This window comes from Bufo bufo, chromosome 3, assembly GCF_905171765.1.
Source record: "Bufo bufo chromosome 3, aBufBuf1.1, whole genome shotgun sequence".
In the NCBI taxonomy this organism is placed as follows: domain Eukaryota; kingdom Metazoa; phylum Chordata; class Amphibia; order Anura; family Bufonidae; genus Bufo; species Bufo bufo.
The window spans coordinates 485,165,328-485,184,450 of NC_053391.1; the positions used below are offsets into that span (position 1 = coordinate 485,165,328).

The 19,123-nt window shown below is 43.2% G+C and overlaps 1 protein-coding gene across 4 annotated transcripts in view; it reads left to right on the plus strand.

Moving 5' to 3' along the window:
* DOCK9 (dedicator of cytokinesis 9) overlaps positions 1-19,123 on the plus strand; it is a 289,698-nt gene that overhangs the window by 256,219 nt on the left and 14,356 nt on the right. For all 4 annotated transcript variants that reach the window (XM_040425282.1, XM_040425284.1, XM_040425283.1 and 1 more), the window contains exons 46-52: positions 3,813-3,935; positions 7,798-7,911; positions 10,773-10,919; positions 13,562-13,772; positions 15,256-15,446; positions 16,336-16,436; positions 17,344-17,482. In XM_040425282.1, the coding sequence (XP_040281216.1) occupies positions 3,813-3,935; positions 7,798-7,911; positions 10,773-10,919; positions 13,562-13,772; positions 15,256-15,446; positions 16,336-16,436; positions 17,344-17,482 (1,026 nt within the window). The remainder of the gene's footprint in view (positions 1-3,812; positions 3,936-7,797; positions 7,912-10,772; positions 10,920-13,561; positions 13,773-15,255; positions 15,447-16,335; positions 16,437-17,343; positions 17,483-19,123) is intronic.

The following is a 19,123-nucleotide window of genomic DNA, read 5'->3' on the forward strand; positions in this document are numbered from 1 at the left end:
GTTTGCGAGATCCGTTCAGGGCTCTCACAAGCGGGTCAAAACGGATCAGTTTTGCCCTAATGCATTCTGAATGGAAAAGGATCGGCTCAGGATGCATCAGTTTGCCTCCTTTCCGCCTCCATTCCGCTTTGGAGGGGGACACCAAAACGCTGCTGGCACAGTTTTGGTGTCCGTCTTGAACACTATTGAAAGTCAAAGGAGGACGGATCCGTGTTCTATTGTGCCAGATTGTGTCATAGAAAACGGATCCGTCCCCATTGACCTACATTGTGTGTCAGGACGGATCCGTTTGGCTCAGTTTCGTCAGACGGACACGAAAACGCTGCAAGCAGAGTTTTGGTGTCGGCCTCCAAAGCTGTATGGAGACTGAAGTGATGCATTCTGAGCGGATCCTTTTCCATTCAGAATGCATTATGGCAAAACTGATCCGTTTTGGCCTGCTTGTGAGAGCCCTGAACGGATCTCACAAACGGAAAGCCAAAACGCCAGTGTGAAAGTAGCCTAAGTCAATGGGGACGGATCCGTTTTCTATGACATAATCTGGTAAAAAGTGTTCAAGACGGATCCGTCTTGGCTATGTTACAGGTAATACAAACGGATCCGTTCTGAACAGATGCAGACGGTTGTATTATCTGAACGGATCCGTCTGTGCAGATCCATGACGGATCCGCACCAAACGCGAGTGTGAAACTAGCCTTACCTGCACCCTGTTCATATCACATTTTTTGTCTTCTTTTACTTTGTACACTCCCAATGCGTATGTTAAATGGAAGCTGTGTTAAATCCTCATCCCCCATTGTCTATAATGGTATGTGTAAAACGTTAATAGCTTTTCATAACATACCCAGATAAACGGATGACATTACAGCCTATAGATGACAGACGCCACTGTTAGGCACCTGTTTAATGCAGCCATTAACAGATACATCATAGAAAGCTATTGAAAAGCCTATGGCTTAAACATTTGAAGCAAAATCCAATATTTGCCTATGCCATCAAATGCTTTAAAGTAAAAAAAAATAAAAAATTATATAGTTTTCTCTCCTGTGGCATTCTTAGGGTGGGTTCACATCATATCGTTTAACGGATATGTTTGGGGTAAAAAGGATACAACGGCGTAACACATCACGCTTTTCTATCCTGCAGAGTCTGGTAAAAAAAAACCATATACGTTAACATATCCGTTTTTTGCAGTGGAGCTCTATAGTGAAGGATACCACCATATGGCATCTGTCTGTGGCATCCATTAACATATACATTTTTTCTATACGTTAAACGGATGGCAAAAACGTGATGTGAACCCAGCCTTAAAGCCGCAGGGCCGGTCCTTTTTGTATAGACGTTGTGACATAGAGGTATATGCAGCCTATTACTGTCCTTAGCAATATACTGAGGATACAGGTGAGTATATAATGATTGTTTTTTATTCTAACGTATTCGGTGGCATATGCATAATTTGTAGCTCAAGAGGTTCTCCAGGCATCTTATAGGACCTGTCCTTTCTTCTGCCCTATGAAAGAAAGATCATTAGGTTAGTACCATTACTGTCTCAGTTGCAGTGACGCGGGCAGCGGGCTCTTCCGCGCCGGATGTGGTGCAGCGGAGAGCTTAGTACCAACCAACTATCTTTCTTCTATAGGGCAGAAGAAAGGATGGGTTACGTAAAAAGCCCAGAGAGCCCCTTCCACTAACTTTAATGGATGCTACACACTGGGATCTGTCAAACATTGGCTAAAGTTTTTTAAAAAACAAAAGCATCCACGTTTAATGCAGAACGAAACGGCTATTTCTTAGGGCTCTTTCACATTTGCGTTGTTGGGTTCCGGCATAGAGTTCCGTCGTCGGGGCTCTATGCCGGAAGAATCCTGATCAGGATTATCCCAATGCATTCTGAATGGAGAGAAATCCGTTCAGGATGCCTTCAGTTCCGGAACGGAAAGTTTTTTGGCCGGAGAAAATACCGCAGCATGCTGCGCTTTTTGCTCCGGTCAAAAATCCTGAACACTTGCCGCAAGGCCGGATCCGGAATTAATGCCCATTGAAAGGCATTAATCCGGATCCGGCCTTAAGCTAAACGTCGTTTCGGCGCATTACCGGATCCGACGTTTAGCTTTTTCTGAATGGTTACCATGGCTTCCAGGACGCTAAAGTCCTGTTTGCCATGGTAAAGTGTAGCGGGGAGCAGTATACTTACCGTCCGTGCGGCTCCCCGGGCGCTTCAGAGTGACGTCAGGGCGCCCCACGTGCATGGATGACGTGTCGCATGGATCACGTCATCCATGCGCATGGGGCGCTCTGACGTCTTTCTGGAGCGCCCCGGGAGCCGCATGGACGATAAGTATACTGCTCCCCCGCTCCCCACTACTACTATGGCAACCAGGACTTCAATAGCGTCCTGGGTGCCATAGTAACACTGAACGGATTTTGAAATCAGTTCACTTGCGTTTTTCCGGATCCGGCGTGTAATTCCGGCAAATGGAGTGCACAACGGATCCGGACAACGCAAGTGTGAAAGAGGCCTTACCTTGTGTATGCAGGGTACTAACATATTACAGCCAGACAAAAGCCAGAAGGACACTCTTTTGTCCTCCATCTGGTAATATAAGGCTATGGACACTTTTAGCATATATGTTGGAAGCTTTTGGTGTACACATGAAACATATACAAAAAAACTAAACGTATATAAACAGGATGATTTAAATTATTGCTGGTAGTTTAGGAAAAGAGGCGTAATTGGAAATGGATAATATTCTGCTGGCACACAATGTTTCCTATAATCAGGTTCTGGCTGATAAATATTTTTGCCTTGTATGGGCATTTTTATCAGCACCTTTAAAGGTTAAGTGCAAACCCTGCATAAAATGATTCTCTACTGCAATCATGAGACACATAAATTAGTAAATGTGTAACATAGTTCATAGGTCATCCAGATATTAAGTGTTTGATTAAACAGATGGCAGGATAATAAACAAAATGACTAATTTAGCAGAACATTGCACAAGATCGCTGAGGCTCCAGGTTAGGGCCCATTCAGTTCAGACGGCCGTAGTGCAATTTGCGGACCGCACATGGCCGCAACCATAATAGAAAGTGCCTATTCTTGTCCGCAATTGTGGACAAGAATAGGACATGTTCTATCTTTTCTGCGGAGCCGCGGTACGGAGTAACGGATGCGGACAGCACCACGGTGTGCTGTCCGCATCTTTTGAGGGCCCATAGAAATAAATGGATCCGCAGACCTTCCACAAAATTGCGGAGCGGGTGCGGATCCGTTCATACAGCCGTGTGAATGAGCCCTTAGATGAACATTTCCTGTAGTACCAGTCAGTCTTGTGTAAACAGTCCATGAAATTGTTAATAGTGTTGCTCACCCTATTCAAGGACATATGTCACATTTTCATTGATGGCATATCATTAGCCTAGCCCATGGGTGGGCAAACTGCAGCTCTCTAGCTGTTGTAAAGCTACAACTCCCAGTATGCCCAGTCTGCCTACAGCTATCAGCCTACAGCAGGGCATGATGGGATTTGTAGCTTTACAACAGCTGGAGAGCCGCAGTTTGCCCATCACTGGCCTAGCCTATCCATTAGACTATCATTGATCAGCAGAAAGAAGGGGGGCCACAACAATTTCTGGAGCACCTCCTTTACGTCCCTGTTATTCCAGATGCATCTTGGCATCCTAGCATGGCTCGGCACCTTTGATTTGCTGATCATTGAAGGCAATAGTTTCTTTATTACAAAGTTTCCTAGTACTGTTACTTTATAACTATATGATTATGAGTAATATTTGTACTTGTTCCTTTCTTCTAGGATGTTCTAATGGAACTCCTCGAGCAGTGTGCAGATGGCCTGTGGAAAGCAGAACGTTATGAATTGATTGCAGACATTTACAAACTCATCATTCCCATCTATGAAAAGCGCAGAGATTTTGAGGTACTTTATAGAAATTCTGTGTGTATCCAAATTATAATTAGTAAAACACCATTTTGAAACAAAATCAAAATCTGTCAATTTACCATTGGTACTCCTTTTTAATACTTTCACTTACTTTTCAGCTCATTATTCAGTAGTATGGAAGAAAAGCTAAATTTTCTTCCTTACAAACTTCCAGCAAGCTGCTTTTGTCAGATCTGTTATTATCGTTTATCACTACACCATTGTCACGGCTGAGGATGGGGAAAACCCTCAGCGGTGCGATGCTCAGAAATGTCCGGTCGCTACTCGGCTAGGGCAACAGCATTAGGGAGCAGGTAACCTCCTATTGCGTCCCTAGCACTGACCCTGTCTCCTGTCCGCATGAGCCGACCCTGATGGTGGGAGGACTCATACACTGGAACCTAATAGTCCCTGGAAGCCCTCAGGACGGCCCTGAACTAGGAGGAGGGTAAGACTACCTATTCCTCCTAGGCACGGAGGAACAGGGGTCTCACTGGCCAAGCAGCAGGGAGAAGGGGAACAAGAACAGTCTATGAATATGACAGGTGAACCTAACTGTTCCACACTAACCTGCCACAGCCTTGCTGACTGGAACCTGTGCTCAGGAACGCTGTCCACACAAACATAGACAAACAGCACACACATAAGAACACAGAGGAACCAGGACATTCATAGCTGCAATAATAACCAAATGCATAGGACATAAACTAAACATCAGGGATAAGGATTTTATGACCGGAAGGGTGGCCCTTACTGGAAGGATGGTAACCAGCAGGAGGATGTCTCCAGCAGCATGGCTGAAGCACACTCTGACTACTGCCTTCCACTGAGGCTTTATAGGGCCAAGTAGCCACACCCACAGTCAGACACACCCAGTGCACACACACACTAGGAAGGAGGTTAACCCTTCCAACACCAGGGAAGGGAAAACACCACTTAAAGAGGAAGTGCACACAATAACATAAAACCAAGTGCACACATACACTGCGTGCAGAATTATTAGGCAAATGAGTATTTTGACCACATCATCCTCTTTATGCATGTTGTCTTACTCCAAGCTGTATAGGCTCGAAAGCCTACTACCAATTAAGCATATTAGGTGATGTGCATCTCTGTAATGAGAAGGGGTGTGGTCTAATGACATCAACACCCTATATTAGGTGTGCATAATTATTAGGCAACTTCCTTTCCTTTGGTAAAATGGGTCAAAAGAAGGACTTGACAGGCTCAGAAAAGTCAAAAATAGTGAGATATCTTGCAGAGGGATGCAGCACTCTTAAAATTGCAAAGCTTCTGAAGCGTGATCATCGAACAATCAAGCGTTTCATTCAAAATAGTCAACAGGGTCGCAAGAAGCGTGTGGAAAAACCAAGGCGCAAAATAACTGCCCATGAACTGAGAAAAGTCAAGCGTGCAGCTGCCAAGATGCCACTTGCCACCAGTTTGGCCATATTTCAGAGCTGCAACATCACTGGAGTGCCCAAAAGCACAAGGTGTGCAATACTCAGAGACATGGCCAAGGTAAGAAAGGCTGAAAGACGACCACCACTGAACAAGACACACAAGCTGAAACGTCAAGACTGGGCCAAGAAATATCTCAAGACTGATTTTTGTAAGGTTTTATGGACTGATGAAATGAGAGTGAGTCTTGATGGGCCAGATGGATGGGCCCGTGGCTGGATTGGTAAAGGGCAGAGAGCTCAGGTCCGACTCAGACGCCAGCAAGGTGGAGGTGGAGTACTGGTTTGGGCTGGTATCATCAAAGATGAGCTTGTGGGGCCTTTTCAGGTTGAGAATGGAGTCAAGCTCAACTCCCAGTCCTACTGCCAGTTTCTGGAAGACACCTTCTTCAAGCAGTGGTACAGGAAGAAGTCTGCATCCTTTAAGAAAAACATGATTTTCATGCAGGACAATGCTCCATCACATGCGTCCAAGTACTCCTCAGTGTGGCTGGCAAGAAAGGGTATAAAAGAAGAAAATCTAATGACATGGCCTCCTTGTTCACCTGATCTGAACCCCATTAAGAACCTGTGGTCCATCATCAAATGTGAGATTTACAAGGAGGGAAAACAATACACCTCTCTGAACAGTGTCTGGGAGGCTGTGGCTGCTGCTGCACGCAATGTTGATGGTGAACAGATCAAAACACTGACAGAATCCATGGATGGCAGGCTTTTGAGTGTCCTTGCAAAGAAAGGTGGCTATATTGGTCACTGATTTGTTTTTGTTTTGTTTTTGAATGTCAGAAATGTATATTTGTGAATGTTGAGATGTTATATTGGTTTCACTGGTAAAAATAAATAATTGAAATGGGTATATATTTGTTTTTTGTTAAGTTGCCTAATAATTATGCACAGTAATAGTCACCTGCACACACAGATATCCCCCTAAAATAGCTAAAACTAAAAACAAACTAAAAACTACTTCCAAAAATATTCAGCTTTGATATTAATGAGTTTTTTGGGTTCATTGAGAATATGGTTGTTGTTCAATAATAAAATTAATCCTCAAAAATACAACTTGCCTAATAATTCTGCACTCCCTGTACACACATCACACGAAACCGCATGCACAACATAGAAAGCTGCAATGGCACAGCTCAGACTGCTACGCTGCCACATACATACTGTTGCCAGCGGCAACCACAGATGAGGCAAATACCACAGCCCTCACCTGTGATTGACAACCAAAGTAAACCGCTGACAACCGCATGCGGTTCAGGAGTCACGGTCATAGCCATGGCCGTGACAACCATACGGTGTACCAGAACCGATCACTACGACAGACTGTTCTAATTAAGAACATCAGTGTGATGATGTCCTGTGACCACTAGTGTAACTGTATTAGGATGCCATATATCATGTTATCACACAAATGATATTAAATGCACACCAGTGTTTTTACTATATCAAAGTTCAAAATACTGTTCTCCAGTGTCCTTTTCACAATTATTCTTTGGCTTCTTTACTCACCTCCCTGCAGCACTGGCCATTACACTTTCTGTGGGCGTGGAGCTGCTCATCACATGTGATCATTAAGCACCTGCATATCCCAGGAGTGCATTGCAGTCACCTGTTGCTAACCTTTTCTCCTGTCTTCTTCCCCTGTAGATAAAATAGTCACAAAGTCACAGGCCTAAAGATTCCTCTAATAACGAACACTAGGCAGGGTTGTCATCAGTGCAGTACTGGCGGTACTGCAGTCAGGGGCTCGGAGCAGCTAGTGGGCAGTGCAGTGAATATTAATGAAGGCCTGCTGGATATGGGTTGGGGAGGGGCCCTCTCCCTGCACATAGCCTTTTTACTAAAGAAATTATTTTATGGGTCTTTATTGGGATTTGAATCTGAGACCTTCTGTATAGCAGTCAGAAGAATTACAACTACAGACCTTCCCTTTTGCTAGAGCTGAATTTTATGTTGGTTACAAAAAAAAAAAAAAAACAGGGCAAAAGATATTGTAGTAAATGCATTTTTTTTTTTTGTAACATGCTATTAAAAGCGTTTTCTGAGATTGTTTTACACTGATTAACTGTCCTTGGAATAGGTCATCATATATCTGATTGGTGGGCTTCACACACCCGGGGCCCCTGCCAATCTGTCCCCCTGTACAGCGCTCCTGTGAACGCTGCTGCCTTCTTGCAGCGTACATAGTATATCGGCTGTGCTTGGTACGCACTCAACCCCATTCACTTGATTGGGGGACAACTGCACAATCCACAACTGCATATCTGTACCATGTGAACGTACCCTCAAGAAGGCAGTACATTAACCATGGCTTATCAGAAGCGCCGCTGGAGTGTCCCAGCACTTTGATTTAACTGCAGAACTGACATCTTCTATTTTCTTGGTTGGTTTTGTAGAGACTCGCTCATTTGTATGACACTCTGCATCGCGCCTACAGCAAGGTTACCGAGGTGATGCACACAGGCAAGAGGCTTCTGGGAACCTACTTTAGAGTGGCCTTCTTTGGACAAGTAAGATTACTGGAATTTACATAGTTTGTGAGAATCATTGCCTTTATAAAAAGTTCTCAAAATTCAATTGAGATTGTAAAATTCACTGAATGTGCAGCTCCACTATTTCTTTATGGAACCTCGATTGTTTTTTAACCCCAGAAATTAAAAAAATATTTTTAAAAAATTGGTTGTGGACAGGGGTAGACTGGCCATAGAGCCTACAGGTAAATTCCCCCGCTCAAGCCCTCCTCAGGTTGCCAGTCGGGTACATAACGATCTTAATGCTAGGAGGATCTGGTACTTGGTGGAGAAAGTGCACTCTTGCTTTCAACTGTATTGCCATCCCAGGACAGTGTTAGAGTTGAATGCTGTGGCAGTATTTTGTGTATTTGATTCTGCTGGGGTAGTATTTTGTACTGCGCTACAGCTTTTTTTCTTTTTCCACGGCCACTTTATTCCCTGTCGGACTCTGGTTGTGGATGCTTATATATGCCCCAGTTTGGTGTAAGATGCCAGCCTCAATGGATCAGTGGTATCACACTGTGCATGTCATTGATCTGAGCCAGTCACAGTTACATGGCACATCCACATAGTTCAAGGCAGACCATGGTCATATTGGTCTGTATTGTGGAGCAAACTGAGCTTGGAATAGAAAGTTTTAGTGTACCCTACCGTGATCTACTGGGATCTAAAGGATGCCAGGATCTTGAAAACTTCCATTCCTACTTATCTGGTTTTTGGTTCTACTGGCTGGGCTGAGGAAGGAGGGCAAAGAAAGAAATTTGAGTGGCGTTCTTCTTATTGATGATAATTCTAAGCACACAGTACAATGTATCTACAATTGCACTAGTAAATATTTACTTTTTTGTGTTTCTTTTATATTATATTTGTCTCTCTCAAGGCTGCGGTAAGTTACTTCAGGCTTGGTTGACCAGTTTTTAGTAGGTCTAATTAATGCGTCTGTGTGGTTTGCTAGAATAAATTTGGCAACATTTACATTTCGTGCCACTTTCAGGTCGCGATGTTTCCATGTCTCATCTGCACCGCTGGAAGTCACACATTTCTTGTATCTGTTATTAATGCATGCCCTGTACAGATGTCTGGCCGTTGTGTGTCAGGCATTTGGTGTTGTCCAGTCACACAGCAAGTCGGTAGACTGCGCACGGCTTCACCCACGGAAGCTTCTCATCCAGACCGTTTGTAAAACTGTTTTGGGGAAATATTTGTGCAGCTTCACTGCAGGCAATTTTTCATTTTATTCTGTTTATCCCTCTTTTACAATTTTATAGCAATACCAGTTTACAGACAGTGAGACAGACGTGGAGGTAAATTCAGTGTTGTCATGTAGGCACACAGTGGCAACACCCTATATGAAAGGTTTTGGTTTGATGTGTTTTTTTTATGATTAGCTCAGCATTTCATTCTCTTCCACCATATTGTTCTGTTTGCCTCCTTCCATTATTAGGAGTTTTTTCTTTTTCTTTCCGGTTCGAGTTAATCCTTTACACTAGTGTCCAGTGGCGTCCATTGTGAATGGAACGTTCTCTGACCACTCTCATTCTCAGTAGACCATGCAGTGGACAGAAGGCTGGGTGATGAAGAATAGTAAAAGCAAATTTAAACCAAAAGCGATGATAATTCCATTTTCCTATAAAAATTATTTGCAGTGAAATATACTTTCCATAATGGAAACAACATGTGTGCTGCCTTACACTCCTTTTGATTTAGGAAACTAGAGGAATGGTCAAAAATCTGGCAACTCAAATTTAATGTTGATAAGTGCAAAATAATGCACCTGGGGCGTAAAAACCCAAGAGCAGAATATAAAATCAGTGATACAGTCCTAACCTCAGTATCTGAGGAAAGGGATTTAGGGATCATTATTTCAGAAGACTTAAAGGTAGGCAGACAATGTCATAGAGCAGCAGGATATGCAAATTTAAACCAAAAGCGATGATAATTCCATTTTCCTATAAAAATTATTTGCAGTGAAATATACTTTCCATAATGGAAACAACATGTGGGCTGCCTTACACTCCTTTTGCCTCGGTGGCTAATGTTCATCTTTTTCCTTAGTGGCAGTTCAGTTGCTTATAGTGTCCAGTAATGATCCTATCTTAGAAACCACGTAAATCATCTATTAAAAGGGTTTTTCAGGCTTTTAATGTTGATGACCTATCCTCAGGACCCTCGCCGATCAGCTGTATGAAGAGAAGGCACGCACCATGCACGCGTGCCGTCTTCTGTTTCTCTTCCTGCTCGCCGCTGCTATGTCTATGGCAAGCAAGAAGAGACATAGGAGACGTGTGCCTTCTCTTCATACAGCTGATCAGCAGGAGTGCCGCCGATCTGATACTGATGACCTATTCTGAAGATAGGTCATCAAAATAAATAGCCTGGAAAACCCCTTTAAACTCTAGATTCTTGAAGGACTTGTAATTCAGCCAATCTAAGCAATCAGGGCTGCAGTCTAAAGTATGGGAGAGGAACAGACTGAGCCTTCAGTGAGACATACTCACAGTTTTAGCTGTTTGATGAAAGTCATATGCTTCCATTCTTCTCAGCTTTTTAACAATGGCACAGGTTACATTTTTCAAAATAAAGATGCAAGGGATTAACGCCAGGATCGGTGGTTAAAGTATGACCATTACCCTGTTTCACATTTCTGTTTCACTTATAGAATATGTCTTTCTCCTTCTTTACTTTACTCCATGATCATGTGATTTCAATCACATGAAGAGTGCATTTCACTTTTTTTTTTTCTTGATTTACGTGTGATACAATTTTTTATATCCGTGTTAAGTTTATCCACTGTGGGTTGTAGTTGTTTGAGCTTTTTATTTAACAGACAGCTGGATTAACACAATTATGTGTCTCAGGGATTCTTTGAAGAAGAGGATGGGAAGGAATACATCTACAAAGAACCTAAACTCACTCCACTTTCAGAAATCTCCCAACGACTGCTTAAGTTGTACTCTGACAAATTTGGCGCTGAAAATGTGAAAATGATACAAGATTCTGGAAAGGTATGGTATAGAAGGCTTATCAATAAATTGCAGTCTTTGGGCTTGGACTCCCATATTGTTGAATGGATTAGGCAGTGGCTGAGGGACAGACAACAGAGGGTTGTAGTCAATGGAGTATATTCAGACCATGGTCTTGTTACCAGTGGGGTACCTCAGGGATCTGTTCTGGGACCCATATTGTTTAATATCTTTATCAGCGAAATTGCAGAAGGCCTCGATGGTAAGGTGTGTCTTTTTGCTGATGACACAAAGATTTGTAACCGGGTTGATGTTCCTGGAGGGATACACCAAATGGAAAAGGATTTAGGAAACTAGAGGAATGGTCAAAAATCTGGCAACTCAAATTTAATGTTGATAAGTGCAAAATAATGCACCTGGGGCGTAAAAACCCAAGAGCAGAATATAAAATCAGTGATACAGTCCTAACCTCAGTATCTGAGGAAAGGGATTTAGGGATCATTATTTCAGAAGACTTAAAGGTAGGCAGACAATGTCATAGAGCAGCAGGATATGCTAGCAGTATGCTTGGGTGTATAGGGAGAGGCATTACCAGTAGAGAGAGGGAGGTGCTCATGCCGCTCTACAGAGCACTAGTGAGACCTCATTTGGAGTATTGTGCGCAGTACTGGAGACCATATCTCCAGAAGGATATTGATACTTTGGAGAGAGTTCAGAGAAGAGCTACTAAACTAGTACATGGATTGCAGAATAAAACTTACCAGGAAAGATTAAAGGACCTTAACATGTATAGCTTGGAAGAAAGACGAGACAGAGGGGATATGATAGAAACTTTTAAATACATAAAGGGAATCGACAAGGTAAAAGAGGAGAGAATATTTAAAAGAAGAAAAACTGCTACAAGAGGACATAGTTTTAAATTAGAGGGGCAAAGGTTTAAAAGTAATATCAGGAAGTATTACTTTACTGAGAGAGTAGTGGATGCATGGAATAGCCTTCCTGCAGAAGTGGTAGCTGCAAATACAGTGAAGGAGTTTAAGCATGCATGGAATAGGCATAAGGCCATCCTTCATATAAGATAGGGCCTTAGTATTCAGTTTATTGGGCAAACTAGATGGGCCAAATGGTTCTTATCTGCCGACACATTCTATGTTTCTATGCTCTGGTTTTTCTGCACTAAAATCCGTGTGGAAAAAAACACATGATCAACATTGTGTGCAGTTACCCTTAATTTTATTGACATGTAATGCTCATGCTGGAGGCAAAGCTTACCCTCTATACTCTTAAAACCAATTTCTTTCCTAAATGTAGTTTGTGTTCTGCATAAAGCTGGGGCCCTCCTCCTAACCACTGAAAAATTCCCAATTTACTGTATATAATTCTATGCACATCACAAGATATATTTATTTCATATTGAGACACCACCGTCTCAATGACTGTTATTGTACATTTAGAAGATGTTATTACACCACTTTCTTATCATCCTCATTTCCTATGTGGTTGGGTGGACAAGGTGGTAAGGCCTAGGAGCGGTCGCTTACCTCTGCTGAAACAACATTCATGACAAAAAGTAATAATTATTGGTTGAACATTCACAAACTAAGGCTACTTTCACACTTGCGGCAGAGAGATCCGGCAAGCAGTTCCGTCGCCGGAACTGCCTGCCGGATCAGGCAAAATGTATGCTAACTGATGGCATTAGTAAGACTGATCAGGATCCTGATCAGTCTTAAAAATGCCTGATCAGTCGAAAAAATGCATTGAAATGCCGGATCCGTCTTTCCGGTATCATCCGGCAAAAACTGATCCGGCATTTATTTTTTCACCTTTTTTTCAGTCTGTGCATGCGCATACCGGAAGGACGGATCCGGCATTCCGGTATTCTGAATGCCGGATCCGGCACTAATACATTCCTATGGGAAAAAATGCCGGATCCGGCATTCAGGCAAGTCTTCAGTTTTTTTCGCCGGAGATAAAACCGTAGCATGCTGCGGTTTTCTCTTTTGCCTGATCAGTCAAAACGACTGAACTGAAGACATCCTGATGCAAACTGAACAGATTACTCTCCATTCAGAATGCATGGGGATAAAACTGATCAGTTCTTTTCCGGTATAGAGCCCCTGTGACGGAACTCTATGCCGGAAAAGAAAAACGCAAGTGTGAAAGTACCCTTAAGATTGATGTGACCCTCCAGTCGAACATATAAATGTAACATTATCCAGAGAATGCTTTATCTGGTGCCCTCCTGTTAATACATTATGCCGCCAGTTCCTTGGCACCTCTGCTTGTCCTCAACATGGCACAGCACTGAAAAAAATTACCTGCTATGTTTGGGTAATCTGAGGAATCCGTTCTTGGAATGGCAGGTGCTACTTTGTCAGACTGGAGGGCCACTTTAAATTGTCAAAGAAAGTAGAAATCTGGGTTGCCATTTGCACCAAATAGGCATGTAGTCAGATGATGCAAATGTTTTAAAGCAGAGATGCCCAACCTGCTGGGAGTTGTAATTTTGCAACAGCTGGAGGGCCGCTGGTTGAGCATCCCTGTTTTAAATCATAACCCATACGGCCTGTATGCAGATAGCATAGTGATCTACTTGTGTGCCATTGATAATCGTTGCACAGAATCACATTTAAAAGATCTTACTTATCAGGTTAAAAAAAAAAACTCTGTGTTTTATGAAGGTAAACCCAAAAGATCTGGACTCCAAATACGCCTACATCCAGGTTACACATGTCACACCTTACTTTGAAGATAAAGAGCTGCAGGATAGAAAAACAGAGTTTGAGAAGACTCACAATATCCGTCGTTTTGTGTTTGAGATGCCATTTACCCTCTCCGGAAAAAGACAAGGAGGTGTGGAGGAGCAGTGGAAGCGGCGCACAATCCTTACCGGTAAATGTCTTATAGTGGCTTCTAATATTTGTAAGTCCAGAACTGTAAACCGAGCACAAAACTCCAAGCTAATGGACAGCCAAATGATATATATTTCTGCATTAAAGTGGAGTTCCCTGTGATCCACCTCACAGATCTATGTTTTCTATAGTAGAACGTGTTCAACTGCTTTCTAAGTGCAAGAGTATCAGTGCTATCAAAGTACAGTATACTGTGTGTGTGTGTGTGTATATATAATTATATTCTACAGTGATTTCGCTCATCACATTTGTGTATCTCACAGTATTCCTGGTATTTCATTTGCCAAATTCCATTTCATAATTAAATTTGTGACCTTTCTACTAGGGATCGACCGATTATCGGTTTTACCGGGATTATCGGCCGATATTGAGGATTTTGACAGTTATCGGTATCGGCATCTAGTTTGCCGATAATACATGGGGAACACAGATCGCGCTGCTAACAGCGCTCTCTGTGTTCCCTCAGCAGCACAGGGGAGAAGGAAGCAGTGTCTCCCTCCCCCTGTGATGCCGCTGCCGCCAATGAAGAGACAGATGAGAAGAGGAGGGGAGAGGCTTTGGCCACTGCGCCACCAATGATGTTGACTTACTCATTCATTCAAATTGAACAGGAGGCGGGAGCTGGCTGCAGAATCACATAGCCGGCTCCCGACCTCTATGAGCGGTAGCTGCGATCCGCGGTAGTTAACCCCTCAGGTGCCGCGGATCGCAGCTACCGCTCATAGAGGTCGGGAGCCGGCTATGTGATTCTGCAGCCAGCTCCCGCCTCCTGTATATGAATAAATGAGATTTATGTTTATTGGTGGCGCAGTGTGCCCCCCCAAGCCCCCCAGTATTAATCTTTGGTGGCGCAGTGCGCCCCCCACCCCCACCCCAGTATTAAAAACATTGGTGGCGCAGGGCACCCCCCCACCCAAGCCACCCCAGTTTTAATCATTGGTGCCAGTGGCCACAGGGTCCCCTCTCCCCTCCTCCTCCGATCGGAGCCCCAGCAGTGTAAGTCTGGGGCTCCGATCGGTTACCATGGCAGCCAGGACACTACTGAAGCCCTGGCTGCCATGATAAGCTCCATGCTGCTGTGTGGACAAAGCACAGAGCAGCAGAGACAGTGTGAGGTCCTATTCACCCTGATAGAGCTCTATTAGGGTGAATAGGACAAGGGCTCTAAGGGGGCTAAAAGTTAGTAAAAAAAAAAAAAAAAACACCAAAATATTAAGTATAAATAAAAAATAAAGATTTACAAAAAAAAAAAACTACACATTAACAATAAAAATATTCATTTTCAGCAGATTTGTGTAGGAATTGGTATAAATTATCGGCTATCGGTCTGAAAGTTCACAAATTATCGGTATCGGCCCTAAAAAATCAATATCGGTCGATCCCTACTTTCTACTAGTTTCTTCAGTGATTAATTTCTTTAGACCTGAAGCTTATATAATACGATCTTGCTTCTCTCTGTGCAGCTTTACATTGCTTCCCATATGTCAAGAAACGGATTCCTGTAATGTATCAGCAACACACAGATCTCAACCCCATAGAAGTCGCCATTGATGAGATGAGTAAGAAAGTCGCTGAACTCCGCCAGCTCTGCTCTTCCACAGACGTGGACATGATCAAGTTACAACTAAAACTACAGGGTAGTGTTAGTGTACAGGTGAGTTGTGGTGGGACAGCTTATATTGTTTTTTTAATGGGGAAAATAGTGCCCATAGTGCAGCATATAATACATGCATTCCCATCTGGTCATTCTTTGGATAAATGACACCTGCGATCTGCTGACGGCATACATTTGATTTTCTTGGGGTCAGCCAACCATCCAATGTTTATGGAACCCCCCCAACCAGGGGCGGACTGGCCCACCAGATTACCAGAGGATCATCTAGTGGGCCCAAACTCTGACAATAATCGACCCCCTAATAAAACAGGGCCCTTAAGGTCCTATATACACAGAGGTTGAGCCCTCAGAATCATTTCCTCTGGTGGGTCCAAGGGACCTCAGTCCGACGCTACTCCCAACTCTCCCCTGGTGGCAAATGTCAGAAGATATAAGGATAGGGCAAGTTGGATTTCAGCTTCCCATTCTTTTGATTTCAGGATGCTAAATCGCGGTCAGAGGTGTCTGGCTGCTTCCTACTGTTACCTAATAATGTTTAAAGTGCCTTCAAACTGCATGAATTGCCTTGTCTGTATGCTCTGCTAGGGAGTAAGGACATCATATACCCGGTCCTCCACTATGAACCTCTTCGCTATAGGCCACAAAGAACAGCTGATGCATTTTGTGTATTACATGGTCAACTTCAGTATTTTTTTGTGCGTCGTAGTTTTATCAGTATTGGTGGATCCTGGTTGAATATGAATGTAGTGATGGATACAATAATAAATGGGATGTGTGTGACAGGTATGACACCTTGATGAACATGTTCCAGGACAGTTGATGATTTTGTTTTAGATTGCTTTGTAAATCACTTCAATCTGAATGAATTGTTGCCTCTGTAGTTTCTGGCCCTTATGTACATAATTTACATTTCTTTGTTTTTCTGTAGGTCAATGCTGGACCCTTAGCGTATGCAAGAGCCTTTTTAGATGATACAAATACAAAGAAATATGCAGACAACAAGATTAAACAGTTAAAAGAAGTTTTTAGGTAAATCGTAATGACCATATTTATTAAATGGGTTCCTATCAAATGACATCATATAGTACATGACAATGTCTTTGTAACAAAGCGCCCACATGGATCCAGAGCTCTCCCCATTCTCTTCAGGTTGTCAGCTCTGAGGGGGTGTCCTTTCTCAGGGGGCATGGTTTTTTCAGTAGTTGTGTAGGGGACTGCAGCCCTCTCCCTGTAACCGTCACAGCTTTTAACTAATGATATGACTGGTGACAGTTGGGGGATGGAACTCAGCAAGGCGGGCAGAGAAATAAGGAAAAGAACAAACAACACGTGGCATTATACCGCTAGAATTTTCGTGGGATAACCCCTTTAATGCAGCATAAATATAGAAAGCTGCATCGGTGACATAATATCTTTCTGGATCAGTGGCAGAGTAATTTGGGTTTGACTGGAGGGGGATTTAGTTTTCCCACAGTGTTGTGTCATTACTTATCTCTAGATACAAGAAACAACTCTGTGAAATCCAACCATTAAGTGTACTTCTAGTTCTGTCATCTTAAAATGAGCAATACAATGTCTTAGGTTAGGTTCACATCACGTTTTTCCCATCCTTTTAACTCATACAAAAAACGTATACGTTAAACGGATGCCTCCGACTGATGTGATACAGTGGCATCCGTTCACCATAGAGTTCCGTTATAAAAAATATATATAGAAGGTTTTTTTACCAGATCGTTCAGGAGACAAGAGCATACACATCAAACATAGGCATAAAACGTGATGTGAACCCACCCTTAACGGTTAAAAATGTATATAGCACATAGGTTCTGGGTTTGAATCGGGCCCAGGCATCATCTGCATGGAGCTTGTACATTGTGCACATAGTAAATGATCTGGTTTAAATTTTAATTCATTGCTTTTATATTTTTTTTCATAGACAATTTGTTGAAGCGTGCGGCCAGGCCTTGTGTGTGAATGAAAGACTGATAAAAGAAAATCAGTTTGAGTACCAGGAAGAAATGAAGGCTAACTACAGGGAGATGGTCAAAGAACTTTCTGAAATAATGCATGAACAGGTACGTATAGAAAGAGCACCATTCCATCCATTCACTTATAGCCTAGAGTTCTGTAGCCATACTTTAGAATGTCTAAAACATAGTAAATGTGTTTTCAAAGCATGTATGCCAGTTTTTGGCAATAATTAAAGGGGTTGTCCAGCATTGATATTGAAGACCTATCGTCAGGATAGGTCATAAATATCTGATCGTGAGGGTCTGACTCCCAGCACCTCTGACGATCAGCTGTTTGAAGAGGAGCAGCATCTCTTCATTATGCTGCACTTTGTCTCGGAAGTGCAGTATAATACAAGTACTCGCTCCATGCAAGTGCTTGTAATTACACTACACCACCTCTAAACAGGAGACAAGGCGTAGTGTGAAGATTGGAGCGCCGCCTCCTCATCACAGCTTATCGTGGGGGTGTCGGGTGTTGGGTCCCTGCTGATCAGATATTAGTGGCCTATCCAGACAATAGGTCATCAATATTAACGGCTGGACAACCCCTTTAAGTCTGGAGCATTTAGTTTAGTAAATCTACCCCATTGCATGCAAGCTTAGTAATACAATCTTTATTCAGAATAGATCGCCTCATCCTAACAAGGGCTGGGGATTAGTGATAATTTATGTCATTCACCTGCATGGAATTTGTAAATAATCAGTTGACCCCAGCCTTAAAGGGGTTGTACCACAATGCTAACTTACTCCCTACCCTGTAGATAGGGGATAAGTATCTGATCGGTGGTGGAGCGACCAACGGGACCCACACTGAGCAGTAGAATGGGAGTACTGTTTCCCTGAATGAATGGAGCAGCAGGTTGAGCTTGTGCATTGCCACACCATTCACTTTCTAAAAAACTGCTTTTTCCATCAGTACCACAGAGTGTGATTGGTATTACAGTATGCACACACAACTGCCATTCCATTCATTTGGGACCAGTACTCCTCATTTTAGTCATCTCTCCATCAACTGGATACTTACCACCTATCCACAGGACAGGGGATAAGTTTGCATTGTGGGACAAGCACTTTAAAAATAGCTCATGTCAAAACAATCAGCATCCATACCAGTACCTTTGGACATTGCCAATCTATATAGACTGTATGGACATGATCTGAACATTAAGGGTCCATTCACACGTCCGCAAAATGGGTCCAGATCCGTTCCGCAACATTGCGGAACAGATCCGGACCCATTCATTTTCAATGGGACCGCAAAAAAATAGAACATGTCCTAAAAGGCATTTCTATTTAACCACCTCCGGACCGCCTAACGCAGGATCGCGTTCCGGAGGTGGCAGCCCTGCGCAGAGTCACGCATATATGCGTCATCTCGCGATGGGCGAGATTTCCTGTGAACGCGCGCACACAGGCGCGCGCGCTCACAGGAACGGAAGGTAAGAGAGTTGATCTCCAGCCTGCCAGCGGCGATCGTTCGCTGGCAGGCTGGAGATGTGTTTTTTTTAACCCCTAACAGGTATATTAGACGCTGTTTTGATAACAGCGTCTAATATACCTGCTACCTGGTCCTCTGGTGGTCCCTTTTGTTTGGATCGACCACCAGAGGACACAGGTAGCTCAGTAAAGTCCCACCAAGCACCACTACACTACACTACACCCCCCCCCCCCCGTCACTTATTAACTCCTTATTAGCCCCTGATC